The sequence below is a fragment of the Notolabrus celidotus genome, chromosome 2 (assembly GCF_009762535.1).
Source record: "Notolabrus celidotus isolate fNotCel1 chromosome 2, fNotCel1.pri, whole genome shotgun sequence".
Classification (NCBI taxonomy): Eukaryota; Metazoa; Chordata; class Actinopteri; order Labriformes; family Labridae; genus Notolabrus; species Notolabrus celidotus.
In genome coordinates this window covers 6,825,850-6,841,395 of record NC_048273.1, presented here as the reverse complement: position 1 = coordinate 6,841,395, position 15,546 = coordinate 6,825,850, and the positions used below count along the sequence as shown (strand labels likewise).

At 42.0% G+C, this 15,546-nt stretch overlaps 1 protein-coding gene across 4 annotated transcripts in view; it reads left to right on the top strand.

Annotated features, from left to right (window-relative positions):
• The window catches only part of LOC117807334 (cyclin-dependent kinase-like 5), an 89,614-nt gene that overhangs the window by 68,641 nt on the left and 5,427 nt on the right, over positions 1–15,546 (top strand). Inside the window, exons 10-17 of one of the 4 annotated variants that reach the window (XM_034676610.1) lie at positions 1,927–2,007; positions 2,877–3,043; positions 4,728–5,763; positions 6,174–6,275; positions 6,678–6,783; positions 12,922–13,018; positions 13,242–13,344; positions 13,563–13,745. In XM_034676610.1, coding sequence (XP_034532501.1) covers positions 1,927–2,007; positions 2,877–3,043; positions 4,728–5,763; positions 6,174–6,275; positions 6,678–6,783; positions 12,922–13,018; positions 13,242–13,344; positions 13,563–13,721 — 1,851 coding nt within the window. In that variant the 3' untranslated portion in view covers positions 13,722–13,745. Of the gene's footprint in view, positions 1–1,926; positions 2,008–2,876; positions 3,044–4,727; positions 5,764–6,173; positions 6,276–6,677; positions 6,784–12,903; positions 13,019–13,241; positions 13,345–13,562; positions 13,746–15,546 lie in introns of those variants that run through there. The other 3 variants (XM_034676602.1, XM_034676595.1, XM_034676589.1) reach the window with 3 other exon arrangements.

The following is a 15,546-nucleotide window of genomic DNA, read 5'->3' as shown; positions in this document are numbered from 1 at the left end:
ACTGTCTGTGTTTTATGAATAGAAATGTTATTAATTAAGTGTGTGTGCATATTGAGTGGCCACTCTGTTTAGAAAATTAAGCAGTATTTATGAAAACGTTAGTTCCTCAAGTGTCCACTTGGAGCTTCTTCTAAAAGCCAATCAAACCCCATTAGAGCCAACATTAAAGCTCCTGTGAGGAGTTTTTTAACTGGTGGTGAAATAGATAGAAATTTATATTGATGCCTCTTTATGACCTAAAGAAACTAACAAGACCATCAGCAACAAGATTGACTATTGTTGTTATGTAATTTATAATGTCTTAAGCCACTGTGAGGAGGGTAGGTGTGAGACTTAAGGTGCATTTTGACCTAGAGTTCCGGGGTCTTTTAGCCCCCAGAACTAGGGTCTAAATTTAGCTCAGGGGTAGATATTCTCCCCCCTAAAAAGCCCCTGCTAGGGGGGTAGTACTTTTCAAAGAGCCCCTGTGCTTTTGGGGGGCGGGGCCTGCAATGCTGAACGTGTCTGATTGGTAGATTAACCGCAGTGTTTTTATTCCGCCCGCCGTCCACAATAACATCACACACATCTGTGATTCACTTGATTTCTCTTTCTTTACTTTGTTCTGTCTTTTTTGTATGTGTGTGTACTTTTCAAAAGAAGAAGCTGGGATTCTCTTGATTTAGCAGCTTGTAACAGTAGTCTTCTCTCAGCCCACCGTGAATGCGTCTCTCCCGGTGTTAAGGTTTTAAAAGTGACCCTGTAAACTGGAGACCTTCAGCTGAACGTGTCAGTGTTTGTGGAGTTTACACAGCTGTTGAAACACAGAGGGAGTTTTAAGATTCCATATCCTCATCAGATATTTAATGATCGTCTAAAGACGTTTATGAGGGATGCATCCGGCTGAAAGTCGGCAGTTAACAGAGTCGCTGTTTAAACCAAAACACCGGCGATCTCTGCCGCGGCTTTTTGAGTTCAAAGGGATTTTAAAGCCGTGTTGAAACGTCTTTGCTGCTCACGCTTATCTCCTCTCACGTGTTGATTCAGTGAATCCATCTGTGATGAAATATAGCACCATCTAAAACAGCGCCAGCTGAGTCTCTTCATGCTAACAGGCTAACTGTTGTGATACCTGCCTATCCTTCTTCTTCTATGGTGTCATCTGTGATGAATGGCATTCGTCATTGACTTACTGCCCTCTACTGGTCTGGTGGTGTAGTGCATTTATTTGTTATTTCCTCCATACATCACTGGCCTGGTTTGCACAATCTACCCGGGACTTCAGCCCGCGGTCGAAACACAGACAACAATGGGGACACAGAACCTTTTAGTTCAGGGTAAAGTAGTTCTGGGGGCTGAAAGACCCCGGAACTCTTAGTCGAAATGCACCTTTCGAGGTTCCTGTGCCCCCCATTGTTGTCTGCGTTTCGACCACGGGCTATAGTCCTGGGTAGATAGTGCAAATCAGGCCAGTAACGTATGCTATTACTGGCTTGACAACTAACGTTGCTATTTTCAATATGGTGACTTATGAAACCAATGGTTGACGTCACTGAGACTACGTCCATGTTCTATACAGTCTTTGATGCAAGTGGCAAAATTGAACTGTGTTTAAAAAGTGCTTTTAAATACTTCCATACTTACTTACTCACCATCATGTTGATGATATTCTATGTGCTCTCATTAGATTACTTTATAAATTATCAGAGGGTCAACAGTGACATGAAAAAGGAGACTGAGGAGGATGAATAGTGACTGAATTAATTCAGTTCTGTTGGTTTAAATAACTGACAATGAAAATCACTCTCATTGCTGTAGTCGATGCTTGAAGTTACAGGAGTCTGCTCATTCTTCAAGTTTGTGATTATTTAATCATTTATCACTTGGACACTTGTTGTGGTAACACTCTTGGCTGTTCTCTAATCCTCTGAATGTTCCTTGCTTTAGTTCCCTGCTGTGAACCACCCCCAGACTCTTGAGCGAAGATACCTGGGAATCATCGGCGGAGGCCTGCTGGACCTGCTAAAGGTACAGGATCACAGGTTGGACAAAGCTGGCTAAGCGGCTCTGCTGCAGAGATGTTTTTGTATTTCTACCTCTGTATCAGGTCCAGTTCCTTCCTGCTCACACTCTACGATGAACAGATACTCTTGCACCATAAGAAACTGCATTTTTCACAGACTAGACATGTGACAACCGCATCATTTGTGCGTGTGCTTACGTCGTGACTGCACGCTGCCTCTTCACTGCTTCAGCATCTCTCAGCTCATATCCTGGTTCCAGCGCTGCTGTTATTGCTGTGTCTGCACTGTAAACAGGAGCTCCATGTCAAGAATGTGGGCTGTGCTTGTGCACTTGCGCTTTTCCCAGTAGATAATGACTCACTGCTAACATAATGTCATCTCAGGACTGAATTCTGCAAGGACAGGCATCTCTCCCGTTACTAATCAAGCTTCTGAGTCGAGTTTAGATCTTAATGAAAAGAAAAGCATGCTAATGCCAAGCTGGACTTCTTGCAGAGATTAAAAGTTTGTCTTATTAGTTCTGTTGTTCATGTGGAAGTGAGAGGAGCAGCTTCAGTTATATGAAGTCAGAGTTCATAGGTTAGCTTTAGTTCACGTATTGAATGAGTCCTCACAGGATTCAGAGCTCATTAAAGTCTATACAGACAAGTTATGAAACATTTTCATCCGACGAGCCTATAACAAATGTCACACATCATATTTCCCATCATTGTTTGGCTCGTATGGTGAATGTGCGACACAATTAGATGTAGCAGCAGCAGCCTGACTTTTATGTTAATGGCAATGAGTCATGATAGCATGCCTGCTTCAGTGTGTTTGGGGAGGTCTGGATGTTCTGGGTTTCTCACAGGCTCTCTGTGTTCTGTGCTACAGAACCTACTGCTGCTGAACCCGACAGAACGCTTTCTCACCGAGCAGAGCCTGAACCACCACGCCTTCCAGACCCTGCGGCTGGTGGATCGGCCTGGCCCACCCACACCTACACCTGTCCGCTCCTCCAAGAGAAAACCTCACCATGGAGACAACACCACCCCCAGCAGGTCAGAGTGGATGCTACAGCTTGTTAGAGCTTGTGGTTCACATGTACCACTTAATGTGTTTTTTTTCTCATGCAAATGCAGCTGCTTGTTTTCAGTCCGCAGCTCCCCTGAGGACAATTATCTGCAGCGGTCACTGTGGACTGACATTTCTGCAGAATGTACTGCCCTTTATAAGAGGATCAGACATGTATACTTAGCTGGGTTTGGTTTTATTCTGTATCAAAATTTCCAATATATAATGCATGATTATTAAGCAGGAAAACACAGAAGACACAACTCAACATGAGCATTCAAACATACACACTGAAACATAATAAAGCAGTCAATGGCATGTGTAGAAAGCAAGATATGCATAAAAAGGCCTGAAGTATTGCACAAGATGGAAACAATAAAAGATCAATTATCTTAATTTCCATTGACTTTCTGCATTCATTTCAAAGCTGTCAACCCTTGTTCATTATTTAGAATCTCCTACACTTAAAGGTGACATATTATGCTCTTTTTCATCAAAATATATTGGTCTAAGAGGTCCCCAAAACATGTCTTTAAACTTTATTACTAAAAAAAACACTTTGAAATCAGATTTTGGTCTGCCTGTAAACCCCTCTTTTTCAGCCCTGCTCAGAACAGGCTGTTTTCTGTGTCTGTGCCTTTAAATGAGATTGAGCTCTCTGACCACGCCCCCTCAGGAAGTGGATGTGGCCTCGGCTCTCCAGCACGTTGATCTTATGTTTACATGTTGCATGCATAGACACGGCTGCTCACAGACCCATGTTGACCCCTCTGAATTTGATCCAGAATCTGATCCTGACGGAGATGCGCCTGCAACAGGACCTTTCTGAACCATTGGTCCCAGATTTTGTGTTTCTTGTTGTTTTATTTGTCAGTATGTCGACGTGTGTCTTGGTACACAGCGACAAACATGTAGCTATGTGGCTATGCTAACTAGCACTAGCACTTTTCCATGAAAAATAAAAATCATCCACTAGATCTTCAAATCTGCAGACGTGGGGAGTAAAACCAACCTTTGTGTTTATTAAGACAGCCTACAACTAGCGTGCCTCCCTCCTAAGCTCCTTGTTAGCACACATGTGTGCAGGGAATGAAAAACGGAGGAGGGGTTGAGTTGTATTTCATACAGTCTATGGGCTGAACAAGCTCCGAGCTCTGACTTCAGTTACAGACCGGATGGCGTTGTGACGTATGAAAAACACTGAAGTCTGAAACGGCTCGTTTCACACACATTTACAGAAAGGTGGAGAAATCAGAACAGAGGCAGAATGGATGTTTTTCATTTTCGGGGGGTTTGTAGACAGGGACACATATTTCAGGTAGAGAACCCTTAGACCATAGATCTGTTAAGGTGCCCAAATACACAGGGTTAAGTACACTTAGAATGGATTGCATCTGCTAATAGCACCAACAATTGCAGTATTATCCCCTGTCTGATCCGTCTTGAGGTCCAGCTCACAAAGCATAAAGGCTTCTAAAGTTTTGCAGCTGTGTGTCGTTTGCTCTTGTTTTGTGTCTGATTGTAGAGATGAGCTGTTAGCACCTCCTAAGCGCAGCCCTGAGCAGTAAAAACTGCTCAGGGCTGCGCTGTGCTCTCTCATCGTGTCAGAGCTCAAATCTGGAGCTGAATGACAAGGATTGAATGTTGACATGTTTTTCTGCTCTCTCTCAGGAGTCACGGCGGAAAGAGCTCAGGAAGCCACCGCTCCAGCAGCAGAGAGTGCTCCAGCTTGCCCCGGCACGACGACGTCCTCCCCAGCAATGATGCCTTCCTCAACGGCAACATGCCTGCAGCCATCAACCTCAGCCCGACGCTGCATCCCAAGAACTACCAGCCGCAGATCTACAACCACTCCACCTCCTGCAGCATGGACCTGGCCAGCAGCAACCTGCCTCATCTGCTCAGCCCCGGGGAAGCCAAGGGCAAGGGGGACTTTGAGATGAACATGGGGACCAAAGTGTCCGACGGTCCTGGAGCTAAGTACCTCAAATCCAACTTCCGCTCGCAGCAGAACCGCCATTCTTTTGTGGAGGGGAAGACCAACACGCTTCAGTCAGGGGACAAACACAGTCGACACAGCTACATGGAGTCTCACAGCTCCAACCCCTCTAAGTTTGCCTACCTGAACTTGTCTAAGAGCTACGGGACGCTAAGTGATGCTAAGTCAGTGGGGAACTTAAACGATGTGCATCTCTACGCTGATGAGCCGACATCTCGCTACTTTCCCTCCAGCTGCCTGGACCTCACAGCCCCGGGCAGCCCAGCAGCCCGCCGCATGGACAGACTAGGACCTGGTGGGATTAGCAGAGGAAGCATGCGCACTGAGAGAGAGAGCAACACTCTGGACTCGTCTTATAGGCGCTCCTCCACCCGCCACAAGTCCTCAGAGGAGGCCAAGTCCCCAGATACCCTGGAGCCAGGGGAGGGTGGCATCGAAAGGAGCCACTCTCACTCCCTGTCCGCCCCACACGACCCTCTAACTTACGGCCAGGGGTACACGAGCCCCTTCTCCTCGCAGCAGCGACCACACCGCCACTCCATGTACGTACGGAGGGATCAGAGGACACACGGGGGAGAGGAGGGGCTGGTGGTCGGGCAAGGCGGGCCTACCAGAGCCAGCAGTCTCCAGCTTCTGTCTCCACAGCTGCAGCACCGCACGCTGCCTCGCCACTCTGGGGGCTCCTCCAGAGAAGAAGACATGAGTAGGGTCAGTCTCCAGCCCACATCACCTCTCTGAGTTTAAGGGAAGCCTACATGATCCAATCATTTGAAATGCCTACACCAGGTTGTGTTGGATAACTCTGCCTCAGTCTCAGTTTGTGCAGCAGGAGTTGTTTTTTCTGGTGGCTTCTGAAAATATCACGATTTGTGTTTCAGTTTTCAGCCAGATCTTATCAGTTAGTTTTCCATGTTTGTAGGAGTGTCCAGATTAACATAACTCCAGCTTCTTCTTCCCTTTAATCACAAGATGTTAAAGTGTGTTTCTCTTGATGATGTTACCTGTGTATTGATGCATACTGTATATATATATAGTATAACAGTGCTTGCTTGTGTATTTGTAAGTGTGTGCTGCAAAGCTGAGCTCACGTCATGCTTCAATCATGTCTCCATTAACAGAGTGACCAGACACCCACTGAGGTCACCCACAGCAGACCCCCAATAAGGGACTCGACAAGGGACAACACCGCGTCTTTTCACACACAGCGGAAAAAAAGCGAGGTCCGACATTTCTGCCTGCACCCACCATTCCCCACCCACATCCGCACTCTCGGTAGACTGGATGTGGGTGGATGCTGCTGTCATGAACTGCTCTCTCTCTATCTCTCTCTTTCTGTCTCTGCGCATCAGATGCCTCTTCATTTTCTCTGTTTGCTTTGCTCGCCTTTAATGTGACTACCTATGATAGCACAGACAAGCTTGTCACCTGAGCAGTTTGGAGAATATATTTAACCTTTAAAGATGTTGTTGTTATTGAAATGACAAAGTGTAAATCAATACGCCCTCCTCCTTCCTTTTATTGCATGCTTTCAGGTATATAAAAATATCAGCTCAGATAGAGAGGCATGAAAAGCAGCTGGCCATTAGTTTTTTTATGTGACCAGGTCTTCTGTTGTGACTCAGGTCGGCTTGTATCACGACCAGCAAACAGAAGACGGGGGATCGTCTAAAGAGAACCGAAACATCTACAGTGAATCCATGCCTCGGAGGGTGGGCAGCTTCTACAGAGGTTGGTTTAGTCACACTGTTTTCTGTTTCTGGAATTTATGTTCAAGCCTCACACACTCGACTGCTGTTTACTGCTGTTCATCAAAGTGTTTCACACAAGTCATACATGTTCATCCACCGGGGTTACATGCAACCCCTCACTAAGAACCAGACTAGATTTTTGAGCCAGAGGGAGGAGAGGAGATCCTTTCATTTAGCAGCCATGCTAGCACAGTGGAGCTTTAGGGCCTGTGTCCACTAATGGCTCGTTTCCACCAAGCGGTCTGGTATGGATCAGTACAGTTTGGTTCGGGTCGGATCGGTAGTCCACTGGAGATTTAAACATGGCGGGGTTATGTGTTGTTCTTTATTACCTCTGTCGCACAGGAAGTGACGATTCTTTCAACCAATCAACGGACTGTAGTGTTTCTAGCTCCGCCTTCTGGGGTCGGATCGGTATGTCTGGCACCCCAACAGAAGGGTACCAAAAAGTGGGACGGTACGGCTCGGTGATTTGGGGACCTGTTCCGGGAAATGGGGCTTAACAGCAGTTTCAAACTAAATTATTATTTTTAATTGTTTATTTTGATTTTTCACAGCTTGACACAGTTTCTACATTACTTATCAACTATATAATGAGAACAAATTTTTTTTAATTTTTTTAAAAGAAAGAGAAAAAAAAAATAATAATAATAATATTAAATTAAATGAAATAAAATAAACATTTATATATGAATTAAATATATATAATATATATATAATAATAATAATACAAATACATAATGATTATAATAACTTTATTTATATAGCGCTTTTCAAAACAAATTACAAAGCACTTTATAAACTATTTTAAAAAAGTAGCAGGCAGTAATTAATAAGATATCATTATCCAGCAATAAGATAAGATAAGATGTTACAATGTCATTTAGCAGACGCTTTATCCAAAGCGACGTACATACCAGAACAAGAACAACACAAGCAAAGATCTAGACAAGAGGAAACAAGATCAGTAAGAGTAACAAAGTGCTTCAAGTCCATTTGGATGCAGGTACTGCCAAGCAGTGTAAAGGCAATGCACAAAAGTAAATAAGGAACATCTACAATGAAGCAACCAAACAATTTAAGACCTTCCATTATCATCATCGACAATTAACATCACCACAATAATGACCAAAGTACCAAGTGCTGGGTCACTCAAGATATACTTTATTGGTCCCCCATTGGGGGAAATTCTTTCTTTTGTTACAGCAGCTTACAAAACAGGACAGGGGAAAACAACAATGTACTAACATAGTTAAAAAATATAATAACAATAATAATAGCAATGATAAAGGTCAAATAGAATAAAATGAAATAGAATATTGCAACTATTACAGATGTATACACACTATGTACACTTCTAGCTGATAAATAGATAAGTATGTTATTGCACGGATAAAATTGCACCAGGTTTTTTTTTTTTAAAAAAAACAAGCATCAAAGCAATAAACCATAAAATCAATAAAAAGCGAGTCTAAAATAGTGAGTTTTTAAAAAGTGAGTGTGTTAGCTTCCCTGATCTCCTCCTGCAGATCATTCCACAGCCGAGGGGCCCGGACAGAAAACGCTTGATCACTTTTTGTTTTTCTGTTTGAACTGATGTTGAGTAAAGTTGTCATATCAGGTTGGCTGCAGGTAAACTACAGTATGTTGGTAATGAAATAACATCAGGTTATACGAAATGTTTCCTCTTGTGCTCAGCAGGTCGGTGTTTTTTGAGCACCAGTTTTTAATGTAACAAGATGGTGTCCTGTTCAGATGAAGCCCAGACACCGTTACAACACTTGAAAGCGCCCCCTGATATGACCACAACAAAACGTAAACAAATAAAATAGAGTGTAGGTCCATAATTTTACTGATCAAATAATATCAGGTTACACAGGCTACACCTCCTCCTCCTCCCTCTTGTGTGTGTGAGTGTCTGAGCACACAGCTATGAGTATTTTATATGTAAATTAAGAACCTTTTTTTAATATAAATGAGATTGCTTTCTAAAGGCTTGACCCAAAACCACTCCTGGATAACTATGGCAACAGCCAGTTAAGTGTGGAGTGATTAATGTGTTTACTTATGTTTAGTGATTATAATTAACACCAGATCACACGCCTCCTCGGCCTCTCCTGTAACGATTCGATCCTGAGGACATTCAGAAAGACACTTCAATACAGGATTGTTTACGGGCCTTATTTTGGGTCAAATTTGTGGTGACTCACGCAGCCAGCGGTGAGTCTGTGTGAACGCCGTAATGACACAAACCGGCGCCGTCTCGCGCCACAGCCATCGCGCAGCTAACCCACTTCCTTTGTGAAGCCTGTGTTGCTGTTGCTAGCTTACGAAAGTTGTCCCACGGCACTTCCACTTTCCTTTGAGGTGACTGTTGAGAGTCTTTTTTCAAAATGCCCTGTATGCTTCATATTTAATTGTATTCAGTCGAATAGTAAAGGGAACAACTGATGTTTATATCATGTTGCAGCATTAGCTCTGCTCTGGACCTTGAAGTGATACCATTAAAGAAGTGAGTGCAGTTAGATTCTCCTCCATACAGACCTCTGCCATCGTTGTTGACAAAGTTGACATCAGATATCCCGCCCCCTCTTGATCTTGATTGGTTGGTGATGACAATGTGACATTTATTATCAGATGGCAAAGGTTGTGCTCACAACACTGAGAGCTACAAACGCCGAAATGCATCAGTTTGTGTCTGGAAAACAAGCCCAGAAAAACCTGTTAGTGGAATCAGGCCCTCAAGCTGATCAGGCCCTCAAGCTGCAGATATTAGCTCACATGCTAACAGTAAGAATGATAAGCCAAAGCTTGATCCGTAAGGCAACTGGACTGGTAGAGAAATTCTTGAAGACGTTTCACCTCTCCTCCGAAAGGCTTCTTCAGTTCTGACCAGACTGGGGAAGAGCTGGAAGATATAAGCCACTAACAGTCGTGGGTGTGTCCAGGAGTCACAATAGGGTCCTAAGTGGCCTCAAGGACAAGGTACACTCCTTTGAGGACAGCAAGGTTCAGATCCTGGACAGAGAAGAGCATTGGTATGAAAGAGGGGTCAAGGAAGCCCTCTATGTTAAAGGGATATTTCAGTTTTTTTGAAGTGGGGTCGTATGAGTTACAGTACACTATTGCTCCTGCTAGCTACAATGAGTGTGCAGTGATGCAGACTGGAGCCGTATGTGAGCCGCTGGTATCCTCTGATTCAGAAAGGTCCTGAAGTATTGTTGTCACTAAGTCCCTCTCCTGACAGCAGAAGCTCTCTGGGTTCGTTGGCATGGGTTCACAGTTTACACACCGGCACCACCAGGTAACGTGGGATCTCTCCTGCTCACTCGTTAGCACAGAACTTTCTCCCCTCTCTTCTTCGTTGGTCCGTTGGGTCTGCATCTGGAGTTCTTCCTCTGTAAACTCTGGTTCATAGAGGTATCCTCTTGTGTCCACAGTAAACGACATGTCATCGTCGCTGTCAGAATCAGTCATTTCTGCAGTTTGTAGTTTTTGTTCCTAAAAGTGTCTGCTAAAAATGCTACGTGCTTGTTGATCCAAACAGCTGATCGGTGTGTATCCGTGCTCATGCAGCGGAAGAACACTGGTCTGCGAGGTGCGTCTGAAAATAGTGCCAAAACAAAGGGGGTTTCTGACGGCAAACTGAATAGCTCCTGTTTTTAGCCTAGCTCTCCTGCCGGTCCTCTGGGAATTTTCTCATTAAAGGGGAAGAGCTCACCGGCACTCATTGTGGCTAACAGGAGCACTAGTGTACTGTAACTCATACGACCCCACTTCAAAAAAACTGAAATATCCCTTTAAGCTTGAACACCCTTCTCTTAACAGAGGTGGTGGACTAAGACACCATTTGTCTCCTACATACAATGCTGTTTTGAATTCTCTGTCAAAACAAGTAAGACCATACTCACACCAGAGACCATGTGACTCTAACGACCCACAGCTGACCCATCACCCTAACGACTGCCAGGAACTAGACTAATGAGACCCCACTTAGGACCCTTTGTGACTCCTGGACACACCCACGACTGTTAGTGGCTTATATCGTCGAGCTCTTCCTCAGTCTGGTTAGAACTGAAGAAGCCTTACATCTTCAAGAATTTCTACCAGTCCACTTGCCTTATGGATCAGGCTTTGGATTACCATGACTTGAATGACTGAGAACCTTCACAGAGAGTTAGAATGATAACATGCTGATATCTAGCATGGTATTTTAAATAAAGAACAACTCTACAGTAAGACACTCAACAGGATACCAACACAAAAGCTTCTTGGGGTGATGAGTGGAAGATTTCAGTTTAGTCCAGAGGTCAACACACTGAAAAAAAAAGTAGAGAATCAAACTGAATAAGTCACATTTTGTAGATGATGTGTGTCCCTTGTGTGTTTTTCAATATTTGTATGATTTGGAGGAGTTTGTGTTAGGATGAAGAGTCTTGAATGTGTTTGGGGTTAGTGGACAAGAGAGTAAATAAACGACATACTATAAATAGGATAAACAAATACATAATATTGGAGGGAGATATATTGATAATGAGATGATAAGCTTATTTGTTTCAGAGGGGAAATTTGACTTGTGCAAAGAACCCAAAGCTCCGATCATAAACATGTAAATAATGTGTGTAACTAACAAACAGCAGAGTGGTTCATCAAGGCACAAAGATAAATCCCTTTCAGCTTGATATGAAAAACAAAACAGATGGATATATAAAGAAGAAGATGAATATAGAAATGATTTGGTTCTCCTTTAAAAGCACAACACAGTCCAACGCAGCCTCCTTACTGCATGCTAACATACTTAGCATACGCCCTTACATAAGCACATCTGAGGAAGGTCTTTAGTCGTGCAGGGACCTGATCGTAAAACAAAGTAAAGGAGGAACAAACCTTTGACCTCATGGAGGCGCCAAGTTTAAATATTAACCCGTGGACTCATGAGGTAAAGATGCTTGTCTGCACCTACACTGCAAAAAAACTTAAAATCTTACCAAATGAAATTGTCTCATTTTTTGTCTAAATGTCTTCTCCCACTTGATTTAAGATGAATTGACTTAACAAGTAACATTTGAGCGAGATAGAGGGACTTGTTTTAAGACATCTTAAATATCTTGTGAAGTCACACAATCTTGAAATATTCTTGTTTTGAGTTGAAATTTAGAAGAAACAAGGTTTATTTTACATTTCATACATTTTTCAAGCTGAGATCTTATTTGAAGAAGATGGATAATCTTGATTTAAGACAAACACTTTACTTGATTTAAGTAAATGCATTTTATTGCAAACAGCTCCATTGATAAAAGAAAGAAAAAGGAAAGAAAGAAAGAAAGAAAGAAAGAAAGAAAGAAAGAAAGAAAGAAAGAAAGAAAGAAAGAAAGAAAGAAAGAAAGAAAAGTTGTTGTTTTTAAGGTTGGGTTTCAGTTTTCAGGCACTGTTTCTTCTAAATCAGATCAAAATATACATCCTCAAACTACATGCACACAATGAAACATCTACTTTTGAGCATAGCTGGCTTATCCTAAAAAAACAACATGACTGAATATTAGTATATCCAGCTCACTATGAGAAGACATTATATCTCAAAATGCTCAAATTAAACTTTGTCATCTTATTTCAAGTACAAGATGGTCTTAAACCTAGATAAGTGCTGCTATAATACAACTCAAATTAAGGTGAATATATCTCAGATGAAGAAGTTGACATGAAATGTATTAGTGGAAAAATCTTTTTTTGAGTGAAAAAATACAAATTGTTATAATTCCTGTCTTATTCTGAGACACTAAGATTTAAAATACTGGTAAAATATTACTTAAAATAAGTTTTCCCAGCTAATTTTAAGATCACAGTTTTCTAAATATTACGTTCTATTTTAAGAAATCTTACCAAGCAAATTTTCACTTGTTCTATTGGCAGATTGTTTTGCTTATTTCAAGGTACTTTTATCTAGTTTTTTTTCTTCTTGTTTTTGGAGGGGCATTTTTTTTCAGTGTACCTGCATGACAATACATCTCAAAGCTGTTTTATTCCTGAGAGGTGGAGTAAACATCTGATATTACCATTCTTCCAGCATGAACAAACAGTATTTGTTGTGTTTGTTGAACAGTCCCTTCTCCCCGGCCAGACAACTCCTTCCACGACAGCAGAGGTCAGAGCCGGGGCTCTGGAGACGGCCCGGGTCTCACTAACCACTCCAAACGTCAGCCGGCATTCGACCCCTGGTAATTTATGTCTGCTGACCACAACAGAACATGATTTATTTTTATTTCACACCAAGAATATCTTTTAGAACTGGAGTTTCCAAGCTACACAGCACACACGAGTTCATGGTGCCTTACTGATGATAGTGAAGCAGATTGAACTCCTCTCTGGTGACGTGATGATGGCTTTAATGAAGGTGCCATCACATGTTGTGTATCTGTAGTAACGCTTGTTCTGTTTTAGGACCGGCCCGGACACTGTAGTGCTGAACGCCGAGCCGTCTAAAGAAAAGGAGAAGCAGGGGTTCTTCAGAGCAATAAAGAAGAAGAAGAAAAAATCTCAAATGGTAACTGGCATGTCAGAAGTGCATCGTGTGTCAGGACGTCTGGATGCACTTTCTTCATGCATACTGTATGTCTCTACCTGTCTGTCCGCCCTCTGTACCCCCTCCTCTTGATGCTCTGTCCTTACTATTGCACCTTTACAGAGATGTAAACCATATCTCCTTGTTGTCATGTGCACCATGTTTCCCTGTGCCACCAGTCATGTGCCTCTTTATTCCAGATTCAAGCTCCTGACGGACGGCCGCCTGTCATCAAGAAATGTCTTTTCCCTCTGTTTAGCCCAAAGAATAACATAAAGCATAGTTCCTCTGTGAGAGTCCTCCCTGTATTGTCCTCTTCCATGGTACATCTGTTTTACACTATACTACTCTCCTGCTAACTTCATGTCATCCATCTGACTGCATGCACAAATAACACTACATGCAAAAGCTTAACTGTTCTAACCTTAACATCAGAGGGGAGTGATGGGATTTTAACCTTGGCCTTATTTCTTTTACGTATCAGGCGTCTAAATGACTGATCAGTGTGATAAAGAAGATTAGATTGCTCAGCCTGCAGCCGTGACATGAAGCCGCACGCTGCAGACCAGAAGTGGCGTTAAAACTCATGCCTTGCAATGGCAGCATTTCCAATCAGAATCAGAATCAGAAATACTTTATTTATCCCAGGGAGGGAAATATGGTCATTAAAGAACTCTTATAAATAGTTTGTAAGAAAGTCAAAATGTGAATAGAAGGAATCAAATAAGATATAAATATGAATTAAATTAAATTAAATTAAATTAAATTAAATTAAATTAAATTAAATTAAATTAAATTGAATTGAATTGAATTAAATTAAATTAAATTAAATTAAACAAAAAAAAAGAAAAAAAAAGAATAAAATTAAATTAAACAAATTAAATTAAATTAAATTGAACAAATTAAATTAAATTAAATTAAATAGAATAAAGATCAGATAAAATAAAGTATATACATAAGCGCAGAATGGCTAGAATTACCTATGTACAAAATAGCTTTGTTACGGCACTGCAGGTCCACATACACCAACGTGTCAGTCCTCTTGTTTCCGAAGCAGTGCACCACAGAAGCCGGTCATTTCGGAGACATTGCACCTAAAGGCAGCAACAAGCAGCAGTCAGAGGAAGACCTGCTTCTCCACAACTTCAGCAGAAACCTCTCAGCAAAATCGACCGCTCTGTTTTCTCTGCCATCCCCATCTGGCTCTTTTGGAGGATTTGACTGACCCTGTCCAGTCAGCAGTATTGTACACTGTGATGACTCTGGTCAGCACCTTTGTTCTCAAACACAAGGTTGCCAAGAAATGTGAGGATGTCGTTTCTAAGGAGGTAGCCAGGAGAAGGAGAAGGACGAAAGGATCACGTGGAAGAAGAATGAGGTTGCAGACTGAGGCCATCACCTTCTCCATCTTCTACAACAACAATCTCTCCCTGGTCTGAGTCATCGTGGCCTCCTTCTTGCTCAAGAACCGCAACCCAACTGTAAACTATATTTTGTCCATCAGTGCCTCCTCAGGACTCGCAGCTCTGCAGTCCACAGAAGGGAAGGGAAGGGGTCCGAAACTGATATACACTACCAGTCAAAAGTTTGGACTCACCTTCTCATTCAATGGTTTTATCTATTTTAATTATTTTCAACATTGTAGATTAATACTGAAGACATCAAAACTGTGAAATAATCTGGTTTTGGCATAATCTGGATTACAACAGTAGTTAATAGGGCTATCTATTGTGTGCTAACCCTACCTCTGATCAACACAACTGATGGTCTCAAACACATTAAGAAGGCAAGTCATTCTACAAATGAACTCTTGACAAGGCTCATGTTAATTAGAAACCATTCCAGGAGACCACTTCATGAAGCAGACTGAGAGAATACCAAGAGTGTGCAAAGCTGTCATGAAGGAAAAAGGGGGCTACTTTACAGAATCTAAAATATAAAACATACTCTGGCTTTTTGTTAATTAAATAATTCCATATATGTTCTTTCATAGTTTTGATGTCTTCAGTATTAATCTACAGTGTTTCAAATCATTAAAATAAATACAAACCCTTGAATGAGAAGGTGTTTCCAAACTTTTGACTGGTAGTGTACACGATAATGTTTGTTCGTTAGAAGTTAGAAAAGGGTTCAAGGGAGGATTGAAATATTACATTTCCGCTTCATGAGATTCATGATCATGTC